The 18,386-nt window shown below is 41.1% G+C and overlaps 1 protein-coding gene across 10 annotated transcripts in view; it reads right to left on the minus strand.

Moving 5' to 3' along the window:
• ADCYAP1R1 (ADCYAP receptor type I) overlaps positions 1-18,386 on the minus strand; it is a 204,523-nt gene that overhangs the window by 20,594 nt on the left and 165,543 nt on the right. For 5 of the 10 annotated variants that reach the window (XM_030549961.1, XM_030549955.1, XM_030549959.1 and 2 more), the window contains 2 exons: positions 13,372-13,413; positions 1,503-1,586 (listed from right to left, as the gene is read on the minus strand). The exons of 2 other annotated variants lie outside the window; for them this stretch is intronic. In XM_030549961.1, coding sequence (XP_030405821.1) covers positions 1,503-1,586; positions 13,372-13,413 — 126 coding nt within the window. The remainder of the gene's footprint in view (positions 1-1,502; positions 1,587-13,371; positions 13,414-18,386) is intronic. 3 more of the 10 variants (XM_030549958.1, XM_030549962.1, XM_030549960.1) reach the window with 1 other exon arrangement.

Consider the following 18,386-nt stretch of genomic DNA (forward strand, 5'->3'; position numbering starts at 1 on the left):
TGTATTTCCAGAGCTTTGAAATATAGAGGATTCAGTCAACGGCCTGCCTATCTCTGCTGGTCTGGAAAACAGACCACTTAGATCTGCAGGGCCACTCCTGAAATCGAACAGGGCAGCTGGTTACATCTCTCTTGTTTGGCATGCCAGTGAGAATGCTAGTACTTAATGCCTTCAGCCTAACAGCTGAATGGCATGAATACTAAACTAACCTGTCACAGCTAGATAGCAGTTCTCATGAACACGCTGGAGGTATGTTACTGGGATGGCATATGGAGAGCTAACATTGCCTGCTGCCTGTGCTGGGTTTATATTATGGTAGTTAGAAGATTTCAGCTGTCAATCTGCCACCTTTCAACTGCTCTGAATTCACTTAGAGTGAAATTCACCGCTATGCAGAGGCTCAGCATTAGGCCTGTCCACCATTGCGCTATGAATTAAACAGTGAATTTCATCCTTAAAAATTATTTTAGCTCAGAAATGCAGATTTCAGTTTCTATGGTGTTCTCAGATCACTACCTTCTCTGGACTGAGCAAATACCTTTTGCCAATTTTTTTAAACAATTATTTTCTTCTTCTTTTCCTACTTTTTATTTCTTTTGTTTGTTTTTATTCAGGATCTGTTCCTTGGCTAAATCTTTTTGGGCAGTTCCTCTGCTCTCTTTTTGTAAGTAACCTGAGAAGAGATCCAGTCTCTAAACTAGAAAAAAATATATTTTCAGGCTTAAAATGGGATAGGTTAGAAAGCAAAGGGAAAAAATGTGCAACCATTAAGAAGGGAAATTTCCCTGACCTTGACAAAAGGCTGTATTGTGTTTAGATCAGTTTGACAGGCCATCTTTGAGAGTGCAGGTTCAAATCACAAGACTTTATTATGAAATTCCAGTGAAAGTTGGGCTGTACATCATACAGCATAGCAAATATACATAAACACATTTTAGGCCAGATCCGTAGCTGGCATAAACTGCTGTAGCTCCATTGACTTCAGTGGAAGCATACCAATATATACCAACTGTGGATCTGGTCCATACTTTTCATATTTATCTTTTCCTAACAAAGTTTCAGGCAAAGTACTTTCTTTCCAATGTGCATAGCACTCCCTTGCTACATAATGATTAATAACTTTTTCTTTAAAAATGGGCAGGTTTGTTAAAAGTTTTCATAAAGACTTTGTGGGTATATTACACACGGATTCAAAAATCACCTGAACTCAATAAAAACACTCCCAGTGACTTCAAAAGGTTTTGGATTAAGCCCTAATGTTGCTATTCATAATCATAAATCGTGTTGGTCAATAAACTGACACATTTCAAACAAATAAGCTTAACATTCTTGATTGTGATGTATCAGCAGAAGCACACAACAAAAAAAACCAAAACCAAAATCATCCACATGCAACAAGAAATAATAAACAGTTTCCCTTCTGCCCCGCTGCTAATATAAACCATTTATTTGCAACATGCCTCACAAAAACACAATAATGTCACGGGATTGTGTACACTTACAGGGTAATGGTGGATAGTTCTGACATCCTGCAAGAGTGCTGGTTAGCCCTCTTGGGCTTACAGTAGCATTTCTGAACGCAGCTGCTAAATATGACAAGATTAGCATTTTTTTCAGAATACCATGAAAAGGCCAAAGTAGGTCAGTTTCAACACATTTCACAAGACACGGCACAAAGATGGAAAGTGAATGCAACTAAACGCAAATGCGGCGCAAACCAGCTCTTTGATCAAAGCAAAAACATAAATAAAATGCATTAGCTGCCACTGGCAATTGTGGTGTATTGAGTCACAGATAAGTTAAAGGAGGAACAACCTGGCTGCAGGTGATTACAACATTTATGCATTAAAAAAATATACATGACTTTGCTGTCAGATACTGCACAGAGAATGAAAGAACAATATACTTAATTGAAACAGACGATAGGTATTATGCAAAACAATTGAATAGTGGTATCAAGTTATAAAACAGAACTTGCTGTAAGTCTGTGTTGTTGTCTGACCAGCCCCAAATTAAAGGCATGTGTAATTCTGTAACCACGTGTAATTCATTATTAGAAAGCGGTCATGGACAACAATGTGTTTTTTTCAGTTTAGCTTCCTCAAAACCATGGGAATTCCTTGGCAAACTGTGTGCACGACTGGCTCTGCTCATTGGGACATATCTCACGCTTTGTCAGTGTGCATACGCTAAGAGGAGTATACAAGTAAAAACGGCAGCCTTATTCAGTATCGACAGTACCACACCTTCTCCTTGAGATTCCGGCTAAGCCCCATGGAAGAGGAGGTACTCATTACACTCCCATGTGTGCCTGGGAAGCATGCCCACTGCTGGTAAGAAAGGTAGTATTGGGGCAAATTGGGGGAACATTTATAAGGAGTCAATGGCTAACAACTTTATATAGCGTGTGCAGGTGGCTTCTGCATCACTGCTTCCCCTTGGGGGTTCTGTCTGGGGAGATAGCTTTAACTTGTGGCTGAGTCTCCATCGATGAAGGCTGCCCTGGGGATGTGCTGCGTGAAGTACCTTGCCCCAGCAAGTCCCACCCAATTTGGGCAAGCAGCGTGTGGCAAGGAGCAGGGCTTACGAATGCTTTGTGTTGCTGCAACCCACCTGCAGGTGGACTTTTCACTTTGTCCCAGATTACATTGGTGGCATAACGCTGGTATGAATGAGCCCCCAGAAGCCCATGTGATTGCTTAGTGGGGCTTCCCCAGAGACCCTGTTACACAAGTGCTCTCTTCCAGTTTGCTTCTGGTGGGAAATCAAGGGGTTGGTTTTGATGTATGGATGGTATATCACGCACGCTACCTAGATGAATATTTGAGAGGAGGTCTTCAGACAACAGTCACTGTCTTTCTCATTTCCTACATCAGGAGAATTGTCCCTGGCTGGATTCAGAACTTTCAGGGATGCTTGATGCTCTTCCAACCCTTTCATCTGTTCTCTTACCCTCTGGTGGTTAAGATCATCTGAGTGCTCTAGCTAACAGCCCACGGATTTGTATTTCTTGAGTCAGGTGGCAAAGCATTTCCAGGGGAGGCCATGACTACAATTTGTTTCCCAACCTGACCTCACAGATGCAACTCAGCTCTCTTGATTGCAAAGCCTACTTATTTACTCAGGCATTTGCCCAGGGAGGTGGCATGGGAAGGAAGGAATTTTTATGACAGTTTGGGGGACTTTTTGCACTGACAGCATGTCTTTCTCTAGCTGTGTTAATATATTATTATTTCGTGTTTTTGTGCATCTGCCTAGAGGTGGCAAAGTCAGAGCTTGCCAGCCCTAACGCTCATTGAGATGACTCAGTTCAGGCCCATTAGTTTGCCTAGAGATGGCAGAAAGGTGCATTTTATAAAAGGAACAATAAAGTAGAAAAAATATTTTGTATCTGGACCATATTCATTACCGCAGCTAGCACTGTTGAGTCACTTATTAAAGATACTTCTCTCTTTTTGCACCTTTAACAACCTTGACAGCTACATTCCAACTGCAGAACATTATAGGTGATGATGTAAGAGCCAGAGAAAACAGAGCAGGAGTTTTCGATCTTGTGGCACATACTGTTCTAGCAGATAGAAAAAAATAATCATGCTTTGACTTGTAAGCAGAGCTCACTTACTGTGCATAGTGCTGAGAGTAAATAAAGAACTGCATAGTGTTATTGTTAGAAAATCACTTCTCAGAGTATAACTGTTCATTGCATCATGTATCTTGTCTGTTTTGACTATGCTGTATTGTGCATTGTTTGGCAACTGAAATCCATAGTGAGGAATCAGGAGACAATTTTAGAAGATTCAGTCAGTTTGTTTTTATGAGTGCTGAAATTTTCAAAAGTGACTAGTGATTTAGGGTACCTCGCTGTTTGATTTTCAGAGGGCCGGTGCTCAGCAGTTTCTGAAAATCTGTCCTTTTATAGTTTCCCAAATTGGGCATCCAAAAATTGACATCCCCAAAATTGCTTACCACTTTTGAAAATCTTAATCCTGGATTTAATTCTTCCTGACACGTTTCCATGTAGCACCTTCTTTGAAGCATGAGAAATGCTTTCCCTTATCACGTCACTCCTTTTTTCCTTAGAAATAACATCTTTTATTGGACCAATTGTCTGTCTAATATCCTGTGACTGACACAGCTGTAGCTACACTCTTTTTCTAGTTGGCAGATTAATTTTTCATTGTGTGTGTATATATATATCATTCTGGTGGATAAGAAACCAACATGATTCTGCTTGTTTGCTAAACTAGCATTAGCAGCAGGAAAAAACACAGCTCTGAAAATAATATTTCATGACAAGTGCTGCTGCAAAGCCAGGAAAGAGCATTACACGTTGTTTGGGGATAATTAAGGAGAAGGTCTGCAGAACGTCATAAAAAGTAGCAAAACCTTTCCACAAGTTTTCTTTTTTTTCCAACTATCCTACTGAACTTAATAGAGAATTATATCCCTGCTATTGTGTGCTACAAGATAAACCAAACATATGTAGAACATAGATCTGCTAGAAGCTTTTATACCACTATTGCTTGTGTGGTTTTTTGGATACCATGCAGTTGTATCCAAATCCATTACCCCTGTCCCTTTTGGATAACTGAAAAAAGGGGAAGAAAGGAACACAAAAACTAAAAAAAAAAAAGAAGCTTTTTCTTAAAATAAAACTGGATTTTTTTTCTCCAAAAAAGCTCTCAAAAATCCCCAATTATTTCCTCTTAAAACGTACTAGAGTTTTACCTGATCTAATTTGACTTATTGCTTTTCTAAACAGAGAGAAAAGCACATGAGGTCAAACCATTTCTTAATGTTTAATAAAAATGTATTGTGCTCCAATTCTGCATAGCATCAGCACTTTGATAATACATTGACAGTGGATTTAGGAAGGCTGATAGATCAGGTTTGTTCACTAGAATGGGACTGAGCAGTGTCATTCAGGCAGATGGAGATGAAGAGGTAGTGCTTAACTCAGACTTGCACAGGTGTAAGTGAGGGAGAATTTGTCTTATGCACGATTGTAAAGATGAAAAACAGGAAACTTTATAACTTAAGAATGATGCTATTAAGAATTCCTGGGTAAATCCTTTTGGGGGTGGGGGTTCGGGTGGCTTGTCTACTCTACTGCTTATGTCGATGTAAGTTATGTCACTCGGGGTGTGAAAAAACCACACATCCCTGGGCAACATAACTCACACCTGTTTAACGCAGTGTCTACACTGTGTGACGTCGGTGGGAGATGCGCTCCCGCTGGTATAGCTTCCGCGTCTCATGAAGGCAGATTAATTACAATGACAAGAGAGTGCGCTCCTGTCAACGTAGCGTATCTTCACCAGGTGCACTAAATCAACACAGCTGCCTCAATCACAGCGGTGTTGATTCAGCGCCGTAGTGAAGACTAGCCTGGGAAAAGGAGACTGAAAACATATCGGAAAGGAGGCCAGAGATAATAATGCAGACAAACTGTGCAAAAAGGAGTGGAGCGGAGGAGTTATCTAATGAAAAATAGACACAGTGTACACCTCATATTCTAAGCACTTATTTGTATCTATTTAGCTTTTTTGAAGAGGCTTGAGTTGGATTTTCTTCTCTTGCTACTGAATAGCACAGGATTCACTGTAGCAAGGAAAATAAAAAATCACCCTTGCAAAAAGTATGGTTTAAGGGATCAGGAAGAAATGCTTGCAAAGCTAAAGTAGTTTTGCATTTGAAAAATATTACTTGTGATGCCTGCAAAACTTCAGTTTATACAAGTTTTGAGCATCCATCCTACTCAGGGAATCTATATTAGAACTTGCATGGTGACAGGTTTCAGAGTGGTAGCCATGTTAGTTTGTATCAGCAAAAACGACAAGGAGTCCTTGATGCACTTCATGCATCTGATGAAGTGGGTTTTAGCCCACAAAAGCTTATGCCCAAATAAATGTGTTAGTCTCTAAGGTGCCACAAGGACTCCTCATTGTTTTTATATTAGAACTATGCATCACCCAATCCACGCAGGCAGAGAGTAAGCTGTATTGCGTTTCTCCTGCCCTACGGACAAACGTTTTTGTGCACTTCACAAAGATAAATCTGCCTCTCAGCTGGATTTCTCAGTGTGAGTCCCGTTCCCCAGAACTCTTGGCCAGATCCAAACTCTCTAACATTCTCATGAGAACTCTTAGTTCAAAATCTCTGTGGATAAATTTGTTTCTGGTCTTTAAGCTCGAGGAGCGTGAGAATGGTTTACACTGTGTATTTCTATGGGCTTGCCAAGTCAAAGTCAATGTAAAATCCTGGAGCTGCTGGGCAGAGGGCAGCTAATGTGACCAGATGCCTGTGAAGAGGCTATTTTTGTTTTCAATGCTTCCCTGGTACCGATGACATGGGGCTCAAATGCTGCTTAAAGCTACATGAGTGTAAATCCTGATTAGCCCCACTGAAGTTAAAGGAGTTTACACCAGTGTAAATAAAAGCAAAAGTTACTCCAGGTTTACCCCATGGTAACCAAAAGCAGAAGTTGATGCATGGGCTCTGGCTGCCTGGGGGGAAACCACCCCGCACTGTTCCACAGGCTTAGAGTTACTGGCCCTGTTCAGCATACCGCTGCTACTGACACTGGCTATTCGTAAGGATAACCTGTGCCAAAGTGCGAGAGCAAAGCGGCTGAGTGAGCTACTGAGGGAAGGAGAGTTTGGCTGCTCAGGGAGGAAGCTGAGAGATTCGAAGAATCCAAAAGGCACCAGGTCCCCAGGAAAAGTAATAAAAACGCCAAATAAACCAATGCCTCTAACACACATACCCTAAACTAAGGCTACATAAAAAAAGCCACAAGAGTATAAAAAAAAATGCAGGCAAGAGACCATCAGCATGTTTGGGTCTCCCCAGTTTATTGAAACATGTACAGCTACCTGCCTCGTGGGCGTGCAGTGCAAGCAAACCACAGCCCTCAGAGACTGAGAATTGGCTCCTGAGGTCAGAGTGGCTGAACTGGATGAACAAAGGGAGACAGAGGTACATAAGGGAGACTTCTGGGGGCATAGTAGAGCAGACCCACCTCCTGACAGCCCCTGTGCTGTGGAGGAGGATGAAATTCTCAGGGCAGGACAGTATCAAACTGGACTAGAGGATATCAATTCCATAGTTAGGACCCGCCTTCTGTCACACTGAGGATATCTCTCCAGGGGCAAGAACCACAATTATTAGGAAGAGACAGGTAACAGTAGCAGGGAATTCAATTATTAGAAACATAGATAGTTGGTTTTGTGATGACTGGTGAATTGCATGCTGGGTAAGAAGGTAGAGGATCTTACGAGACATCTAAATAGTCTTAGGTATAGTGCTGGGGAGGAGACGCTGGTTGTGGCACATGTACATACCAGTGACATAGGGAAATGTCGGAGGGAGGTCCTGGAGGCCCCATTTAGGCTGCTAGGTTAGAGATTAAAGTCCAGGACCTCCATGGTAGCATTCTCTGAAATGCTTCCAGTTCTATGCACAGGGCCAGTAAGACAGGCATTATTGCAAGGTTTAAATGTGTACATGAGATGGCATCAGAAGGAGGGATTTAGGTTTAGGAACTAGGGAACCTTTGAGAGAAGAAGGAATTTGAGAAATAATTTGCTAAAGACAGAAAAAAATAACAGTGATTTTTTTGTAAAGTGCATGAGAAGCGGGAAACCTGACAAACAGGCAGTGGGCTGCTAGATGACAAAGAGATTAAAGAAGCAATTAAGGAAAAGAAAGTCATTGCAGAGAATCTAAATGAATTCTTTGCATCAGTGTTCACTGCAGAGGATGTGGGGGAGACACCCACACCAGAGTTATTCTTTCTGGGTGAGAAATCTGAAGTGTTGTCCCAAATTGATGTGTCAATAGAAGCAGTTTTAGAACAAACTGATAAATTAAATGGTAATAAGTAACCAGGACCAGATGGTGTTTACCCAAAGGTTCTGAAAGAGCTCAAACATAGAATGACAGAACTACTAATTGTAGTCGTATTCATTGAAATCAGTTTCTGTATCAGATGGCCGGTGGATAACTATTGTAACCAATTCTTAAAAAGGGCTCCAGAGGAGATCCTGGCTGTTATAGGCCAGTGAACCTAATTCCAGTAAGGAGAAAATTGGTAGAAACTACAGTAAAGAACAGAATTATCAGATACATAAGTAAACATAATTTTCTGAAGGAGCATCCACACAGCTTTTGTAAAGGGAAGTCAAGCCTCACCAATCTATTAGAATTATTTGAGGGAGTCAACAAGCACATGGATAAGGGTGATCCTGTTAATATGGTGTACTTAGATTTTGAGAAACCATTGACAAGGTACCTCTGCAAAGACTCTTAAGGAAACTAAGTAGCTATGGGGTAAGAGGGAAAGTCCTCACAGAGATCAGTAACTGATTAAAAGGTAAGAAACAATAGGTAGAAATAAATGGTCAGTTTTCACAATGAAGAGAGGCAAACAGCAGAGTCCTCAAAGGAGTTGTACCTGGACTGTGCTGTTCAACATATTTGTTAATGATCTGGAAAACGTGGTGAACAGTGAAGTGTCAGTTTGCAGATGACACAAAACTATTCAAGATAGCTAAATCCAAAGCAGACTGTGAGGATTACAGAGGGATCTCACAAAACTGAGTGACTGGGCAGATGAAATTCAACATTGATAAGTGCAAAGTAATCAACACTGGAAAACATAATCCCAACTATACATATACAAAAGTTGGTTCTAATTTCATAGTTACCACCCAAAAAAGTGATCTTGGAATCACTGTGGATAGTTCTCTGAAAATTTCTACTCAAAGCACAGCAGAGGTCAAAAAGGCCAACAGAATGTTAGGAACTATTAAGAAAGGGATATAAATAAGACAGAAAATGTCATAATGCCACTATATAAACCTATGATGCACCCACACCTTGAATACTGTGTCCAGTTCTGGTTGCCATCTCAAAAAGAATAAAGTGGAACTAGAAAAGCTTCAGAGAAGGGCAACAAAGATGATCAAGGGTATGGAACAACTTCTATATGAGAAGTTTAGGACTGTTCATTTTAAAAAGATGACTAAGGGGGGATATGATAGAGGTCTATAAAATCATGAGTGGTGTGGAAAGAATGAATAGGGAAGTGCTATTTGCCCTTTCACACAATACAAAAACCAAGGTCACCAGATGAAATTAATAGGTAGCGGGTTTAATACAAACAAGAAGAAGTACTTTTTCACACAACACACACCTAACCTGTGGAATGTGTCACCATGGGACATTGTCATTACCAAAAGTATAACTATTCAAAAAGAACTGGATAAGTTCATGGAGGATAGGCCCATTGATGGCGATTAGTCCAAATGGTAAGGGATGCAACCGAATATTCAGGGCAACTGTGAGCCTCTGACTACAAGAAGCCAGGAGTGGAAGAGGGGATGGGTCACTCTATAATTGTCCTGTTCTGTACACTCCCCCTGAAGTTCTGGTATGGACCACTGTTGAAGACAGGATACTGGTAAGATGGACCATGGTCTGACCTAGTATGGAAGCTCTCATGTTTCTCTGTTTTTGGAGATGGGCTCACAGTGGAACCATTTGTCTGGAAGTCCCAATCCCACTCAGCTGGGATGAAATGGGATTTGGGTCCAAACCACCACTAGTTAGCAATAAACTACACCCTGGAATCATTTTTGTTGTCCATATTGATAGGGCAGGCAGGCAGCCCTGAAAAAGGCAGTGGGTTTCACTCAGAGATCAAGTAGCGGAAGGGAGACCATATCGTAGGGTAGCCCTTGTTTGGCCAGGAAGGCTGGGAGCAAAAAGAAGCAGCGAGCAGACACTTAAGCCTAGACTCTTCTTTACTTAATGTGCTATCGTTTCAAAGTTACATCATTTCGAGCTTCCCTTACATTGTTTCATGTGATCCCATTTAATCAAGTGAATTGTTCTCGGTGATCCAAAGGGGTGTTGTACATTGTCATGTACAATGGAGTGATTCTGTTATAAATGAACTGACCTAACTGCAGAGGATATGAGAGTAATGAGCCAATATGAAAAACATACTGTACTAGATGAAGCCTATGTGTGTTGGAATGCAATTACAGAAAGGAGTACTGACCTGATGTGAAGAGCACTCATGCCCAAATTCACACATTGAAGATCAGGGAATTCTTAATTAATTAATGAGTCACTACTGTTTTTTTTAAAGATAGCACTTAATGCCCCAAATCAGCATAAGCTGAAAGTCTAACGCTAATGGCTGCATTTTCTAAGGGGCCCCGAAAATTTAGACTATCAATTTTGCTGAATTGAATTGAATTCCCACAAAATCAAGCATTTGCACATGCCAACAAGATTTTGCATTCCTGGATCGGTGTGCACAAACTCCCATTAGTGAAAGCACAAAACATATAGCAGGAATCTTAGAGCGTATGTGAACATGTGACACTGAGGGCCAGATGGACAGCTGGTGTAAACTGGCAGAACTCCATTGACCTCGATGCAGCTATGCCAAATTGACAGAAGCTAAGAGCAGGCTCTGTGGGCTCAATTACCCTTTCATCCACCCTAGTTGTACCCTGGCATAACTCCACTGACTTAAATGGAGTTACTCCTGATTTACAATGGTGTAAATGAGAGAATCCACCTTAATATGCTGTATAAATAACGATCAGATTGACTCAGACATCGCATGAGGTCAAATTCTATTCTTGTCTCCGCTTTGTGAAACCCCACTGCAGTCAATGGGCCAAGGGATCTTTGCTACATCTCTTCAACCCAGTAGTATCAATGGCATTACTTGGGTGGAAATGAGGAGAATGTGACCCAGTGGGCTGCTGCATGAAGTGTACAGGCCTGCGACTGCAGACTCTTATTCATATGAACCGTCCCATTTACTTCAGTGGAACTACTTATATGATTTGCAATTTGCAGGTTCCCTTCCTAAGAGAGGGAAGAATCTGGCCCAGAAAATTTAATTAACTGCATAATCACCAGCGCGCAGTTCCTTTCATGCACACAGTTCGATGATTACCTGTTCTGTTCATTCCCTCTGGGGCACCTGGAATTGGCCACTGTTGGAAGACAGGATACTGGGCTAGATGGACCTTTGGTCTGACTCGGTATGGCAGTTCTTATGTTCTAGATATGTTAGTCTCATGAGAGACAGGTTCATCAACACCTTTCCACACCACAGTCTTACTCAACACAAACCCCACATCATGAAATGCCTGCACGCTTGTCCAGCGCACCAATTTACAATCCTTAAGACACTCCGCACAAAGAGCGTCAATTGCAAAACAGAGGGCACAAGAAATCAAGGACAAGAAAAAAAGAAGAGCCATTATTGGCAATTAATGCTGCTTTCATTTTTCATATGATAGAAGCCTAAAGGCGAATGGCGACCGATGTTTGACAGAATAGCACGTTGTGCTGCAAGCTTTGAAAGAAATTAAAAGCACATCTTAGCTCAAGAGATGTCAGAATTATTCCCCATTATCTGCAGTCAGCGAACAACTGCAGCATGAAGACCCGATTCATTCAGCCCCGTTAAGCAAGTGACTCCAAGAAACAAGGAGTGGGCATCAATTTGAAAAACAAAACTCAAAATCCCTCCCTCTCCCCACCCCAAAAAAACCCAAGAACAAGCTTGCCATTTTGTCCTAGCCACTGTGTCCTTCAGTTCATGGCTTGACACACTAGCCCTGGCAAAGGTGGGACACAGAGTGCCTGGGGAAGCTCGCACTCCTGCTGCACTAAATCCACATGTCAAAATACCATCTCAGAAAACTGTGGCAGATTGAAAGGACTGGGCTACCCAATAAATAGGGAAGTATCAAATGACCCAGCAGAATGTAATGGCTTCAAGTGGAATCTACTGGGACATCATCAGTGCTCTCTTAATTTCAAAAATAGCCAACCCATTCACAACAAAGCCTGCCTGGTGATTATACCCCTTCGTCTCTACAGCCACAGGCCAACATCATGGAACAAATACATTGGAGCAGAGTTTAGAGAATGCAATGTTTAGAGAAAAAAAAACTTGTTTATTTTCCATTGCTACTTCAAAATAGAAAATAAAGCCCAATTGGCCTACATAACGGCTCTCACCTGTGCTGAGTGAGTTCTAAAGGGCATGCCTCGAATTATGACACCCCCCCCAAGCAGAACTGTATTTTAAAATGTCATGCATTGCAGGTGACCTTGTAACTACCGACATGTGAGCAGTGCTGCTGTGATTTACAATATCAAAATCAGAGGATACCAGTGTTGTATGTAGGCACAGTAAAGTGTTTGTGTTTCACTGGAAACTAACAGGATTTTCTTTAAACTTGACCTCACTGACAACGACAAATCTCTTGTCCCTCATATGGAATGCTGCACTGGGAAGTCACCGATAAAATGGCAAAACCAAATCCAAGATGGATGTGGCTTTAGGCCTGCTCCTCCCATCACTATTAAAATAATGCAAGCGGGATATGTACAGAAGAAGGATAGATGGGTAGTTAGGGTGCTAACCTGGGACTCAGTAAACCTAAGTTCAATTATCTTCTCTAACAGAGGCTCCCTGTGTGACCTTGAGCAAGACACTTTGTCTTTCAGTTCCTCATGCGCTAAATGGGGATATAGATCATAGGGGCACTGTGGGGAGAAATGCATTATAGATTGTGAGGCTTCAGATACTCTAGGAATGGGACCATCTAAGTATCATACACAGATAGCTCAGTGGCAGGCCAGAGACTTCCACTGCTTTCTGCAATTCGTTTTGGGGGCAGGAGGGGGTTCACCTTAATTACTCCTAGTGTGGTGCAGAGGTACAGAAAATCATCTGTTTAATGGTGTTTAAAACAGATACAACCCAATATTTGTGAAGGAGGTATTTTTTCGTTGAACAGTGGGTAACTTTTGTAAGATTTAGTCTTTAAAAAAAATAGTCAGAGCAACTATTTTCAATATACTTATTGGATGTGCTAGAAATGAGACCTAGGACCCCATTGTCTCATGTGCTGACAAGTAAACAACATTCACTGTTTCCATAATCTTTTCCTAGTGCTGGAATGGATAAACCTTTGCTTAAGAGACCCCTGCATTCCTGGTGTTAGTGGGAGTTCCACCCTGCCCCCATTAATAATGTACATGTTTAAGCAATTAAAGTGCCGTGCCAATGGACAGACTGCTCAGCAAAGGAGCTGCAGTTTCCATTATAATTGGGGTTTATACCAGAAAGATCCTGTTGGAAATAACTGGCACTGCTAATTTGAGCACTTGCAGCAAGACAAAGCAGTAGCAAAATGAATCACTGAATTTCCAGTGACTTTGTCTGTGAATTGCAGAGGAGTGTTGTTTACCAAAACACTTGCTTTCGGACAGTGATTCTGCTAACCTAAGCCCTTTAGATTGGACCATATGTAAAATCATACCTACCTATGGTATATGCCATGTTTCTCCTTTCTTTCCAGCAAGGTGCTGATTGGAGGAATGACGTAGACCTGAATTAGCTAGATAGATGTGTGGTTTTATTTTTTTCTTTTGAGTTTTCAACAGGCATGACACAAAAGTCAGGATGAAGGATTGGTTAAAAAAAGCAAAAGCAGAAACAAACCAAAAAAAATTATACTATGCATTCATGAGCCAAAACCAATATATGTCAATCAAATGTCCCTGAGCAATGAGTGAACAAGCAAAAAGCTTAATGGAAATGCTTGCACTATTTTAGTCTTATGGCTCAACCCAGCATATGAGTGATTCATGCATCTCCTGGGTTTTTTTAACCTATCGTACTGATATAATTACATTCCGTTTCATATATAAATAAACCTCTCATTAATAGTAACTTTGGTCATGAATACAGTGAAGTGAATTTTAGTTAGACACCTCAATGTAGTTATTTCTGCACTACAGGTGTATTTACTATCTCTCGAACTCTAGAGACAATTCTGTGCTCAATTATACCTGGGCAACTGAGTGCAGAATCTGCCCCACTGTCTTCATCATATTACTTGTGTTTGCCATGCAATGGATGGAAAAACCTTGGCTGTTCATCGTGTTAAGCATTTCTTGGCTTCCTATTCCGCAGCTGATTCATGAAAAAATATATGAATGATGCAGGCACCAACTGATCTGCCATGGATTGTGCCAGTCAAAGCAGGATTCTAAATAGTAGATACTTGTCTCTAGTCCACAAAAGGAGAGTTAAAACAGATGGTGAGAATTTAGTTGCCCATTTATAACTTGGTACATGGCTTTCAATATGTAGATGTAACAATGCCCCTGGATGGGTCATCTGTTGGAATGCTACCTGGATCACTGGATATAAAAGCTGAAGTTGCTATTGTCTGAGCTATAAAACCAGCTGCTTTAGCTTGGAGGCAGTAGAAGACAAACGTTTTTACATAGTTCAGCTACTAGAAGGGGATATCAGCTCACACTGGGTTCCTGTGTGTTACACGGGCAGTAATAAAAAAGAAATAATACATAAAATTATGAAGGTTAAAACATAATCAACACTTCACCCATTTATCTGAGGTTCTCAAAACTCTAACCAGGTTCAATCCTGATTTAATTTACTTTGGTGTCAAACCAGAGCAACTCTAGTGAAGTCTGTGGCACTACTGACGACTGACACCAGAATAGAAAGCAGACACATGGCCCAAGGACCACAAGCCTGAACTTTCTGCATGTTTGCCTTTGACGGCTCACTTCTGCCTGTAGGCAGCAAGGAAAATTAACAAGTGATGATATTTGGGGGGAAATATGGTCTAATAAGCTAGCAAAACAAAGGAAGAACTCTGAAAAAAAGAGTCCTGAAATATTAAAGGGCATTGACAATGAAGTCAGTGCCCCCCTCTCAATGGTTGAGATATTTTTTCATGAATCCGGCCTTCACTGAAGTAAAATGGAAGGAGAACTTTGGGTTTTAAAATAAACACTGAGTTGTTTGTTCTGTCCAGGTCTGTCACAATTAGAACAACTCAATCTGAAATGGAACGAGCAGCACGCAGGTAATGTTGAGCCCGAACCAAATGGAGGATGACAAATTGCCCAAGGCTGGTAATGAACGGATGGATGTACAACTGGATAAAATTGGAGATATCGCACTCGCTAAAGCATTTAACTTGTCTGCAGAAACAAAATCAAGAACACCGGGAATTAGCTAAATGTTTCTAACCTTTCTTTTCAACTTGAAAACATAGGAAATTACTTCTTATGATCATTGGGAAGGTTATTTACCGTGAATGTCTAATTTTGATGATAATCACTCATATTTGCGGAGTTGAATATATTTTAATGTGAATGAAGCAGGTCCCACAATCATGGTGGCTACAATAAACAGATTTTAGCATCAGTACTATCGCAATATACTTCCTCTACAATGCATCTTGCATCCAGCAAAGAGGCCCTTATGGGGTAGTTATAGATGAATGCAGTGTGACATCATTTTATAGTGAAGCAGTTGGTCTGTGAACAGAGATACATATGACTTTCTGGCATGCTGGTAAAATTAGTTTGTATGATGTATGAACCATAGTGGTACCTATTTACTGGTGGTTGATATTCAGGACAAGACCCTGCATTCTGGATGCACTCTGAGCTCCCATTAACTTCAGTGGGGTACCCAAGAAATGAAGAATTGGGCCACCCAATATTCATATGAGCTAAGCAGAGAAAATAAATGAATTTTTTGTTAAATATTTCTAGGACGAATCTAGGAAACCTGATAAACCAGATTGTTAAGGGCACCACTGAATGGAGTTATGCCAGCAGAGAATTTGGCCCACTTTTGCACAGGTAGAAATGACTGCACAAGGCCCAAAGGCAATGGGAAACTAGGCCCCCTGAGACCTGATTCAGGAAAGCAAGTAAGCACATGCTTAAATTCCATAAAGTCAAGGATGTGCTTAAGTGTTTGACAGAATCAGAGCCACAGGGCTAGAGTCGCAAAGAAAGTTACGTGTAGCGATGCTGAGCATCACCGTGCCTCACTTTTAGATACCTAAAAAGTCACTGGGATTCACAAAGCCTGGGTTAGGCAGACAATGAATGGGGACAGATAGGTGTCTCAGAATGGACTTCAGAAAATCCAGCACTGGGGATACGCCTAAGCTGCATTGTAAACCTGGGTCTGTGGGACCTAGGCTTGTAGGCTCGGAGTTACCCAGCATGCACTTGAGTGTCCACACTGCACTGTAGGACCCGGGCCTCACAGCTGAGCTAATACATCCACACTGCACTATGCAGACATTCTCACATGGGTCTGCAGTTTGAGCTGCGTCCACACTACAAAGTCCCAGCCATGCTTGGGCTCTGATCGTCCCCTCAGTAGGATCCTAGGACCCTGATCCCGAGTGCCTGATGGTCTAAAGCCGACTGTTTTCTGTGTGGATGGAAGGGGGGTTTGTGCACAAACCTGTGTCAGACTTTAGGCATAGTGTGTAGTGTAGGTGTACACTTGGAGGTGCCAAGCCAGCTCTCTTTTGGGAGTAGGTGCTTAAGTCCAGGCAGCAGAGAGGCACTTCCCTCTGCTTGTGATTCTCAGCGGAAAATACTCTCTGGGCTTATCCGCAGTGACAAAATGAGAATTTGCTGTAATATTTTTATGAAGCCTATGTGTGCCTCAGTTTCCCGTATATTTTGCGTGGCTACCCAGTGGGAAGAAAATGACCAAGTTTGCTCTCAGGGCAGGCTAAGAGTCATAGCAATGCCAGTTGCCTAGCTACCTGATTCTGACTGAGTCATTAAAAAAGACTGTCTGAAGCCAACTCCACAACAGTGGAAAATCCAAGACAACAATGGAGAACCCAGTCACCAGAAAATTGACACATAGCAACCAAGAACCCAGAGGGAGATGGATTTCCCCACCTCTCAGCAGGGAAGCTGAGCAAAGACCCCCAGCTTGAGAGCAAAGGACTGGAAGGTATGAGGGTTGGGGGATAAAGGGTTGGCTTCTGTGTTCATGTGCATGAACTTTAATATATAAGGAACTATTTACATATTAATTTATATATGGGTCATCTACTGTTTCATCTCAAATAAATCCAACATATAAAATTATCCTAATGGATGAATATAATGTAGGGAAACAATTTTTTTTTGTCCCATATGGGTGAAAGAGTATTTGTCTTTACAAAAAAGATACATGTGCTCTTTAATATGGAAATGTATGAATTAACTTATCCTAAAGTACTGTATGACATTTCTTTTTCTCTCTCTCTGCCTCTGTGTGTGTGTGTGTGTGTATCAACATATTCACAGGGATCTTTTTAGGGCAACACAAAGAGGCTAAATCTTGTTCATCTTATTCACATGAGCAATAGCAGTAACATAAGTAGTTCCACCAAACTGAATAAGCTAAATTCTGCCCATAGATATACTTGTGAACCTCCAGTTTATTAGTGCCTTGATTCAACAAAATATTTGAGCATGTGCTTAATTTTAAGCATGTGCTTATACCCCATTGAAGTCAATGGGATTCAGCCACATGTTTAATGCCTTTTCTGAACAAGTTAACGTGTGCTTACGTGCTTTGCTGAACTGGGGCTTGAGTACGAGTTGACCCCAGTGGGACTGTCTGAGTGGGAATTTTGATGGCTTGTCTCATTTTAATAATAAAGGATGAAATTCTGGCCCCAATTCTTGGTCCTATACCGAAACTCCTATTGAGGTCAGTGGGCCAGGATTTCACCCAAAGTGTTTTTTCCAACCAGTATTCAACAGTATGAAAATTTATTTTTTCGTCCATGTGACTCATGTCTGTGGATTCACAGCTGGGATACAGAATGAGCTTCCATGTCTTTCATTCTCATTTAGCCTGACAGTACTGAATTCCACAGACCTTTTCTCAAAATGGTACATTAGAACAAAAAGATAAAACCCAAACAAACTGCTTTTAGCATGTTTGTTGATGTGAGGTGTGTTCAGGCTACTGCAGAAATGGATGGAAGTGTTTCATTTTTTGTTTGGTTAAAGAAATGGGCAAACTAAACATTTGTTAGTCTGAGATAACAGAATAGGGCAGGGCAGATATTTATTATGGGCTCTAGGATAAATGCCATGGGAGTTTTAATATGTTGACATAACCATACCTCTGATGTAACAACAGATTTGTATATAGTATGCAGCGTATATATATACACATTATATCTGCCTGTGTATATCTGTGCATACATTTTTAATTTCTTGCGTCACTTTTACACGCATTTGCTACTGTTAAATCTGTTTGGATAAACAACACTCCACTTCATAACACGTACATAAATGAAGGATATATTTACACATGTCCATTTATAAAGTTGCAAACAAATATGAAAAAATAAAGGCAGCGAATGAAACAGAAAATATGATGTTTTCTTGTTCTGGTTGCCAACTATACACATAGGAAAAATATCAGTGAAACCCAGTAACCGCATTGACTGAAAAATGGCAAGGATGCTTCATAGCCT

Source organism: Gopherus evgoodei, chromosome 2 (assembly GCF_007399415.2).
Source record: "Gopherus evgoodei ecotype Sinaloan lineage chromosome 2, rGopEvg1_v1.p, whole genome shotgun sequence".
In the NCBI taxonomy this organism is placed as follows: domain Eukaryota; kingdom Metazoa; phylum Chordata; order Testudines; family Testudinidae; genus Gopherus; species Gopherus evgoodei.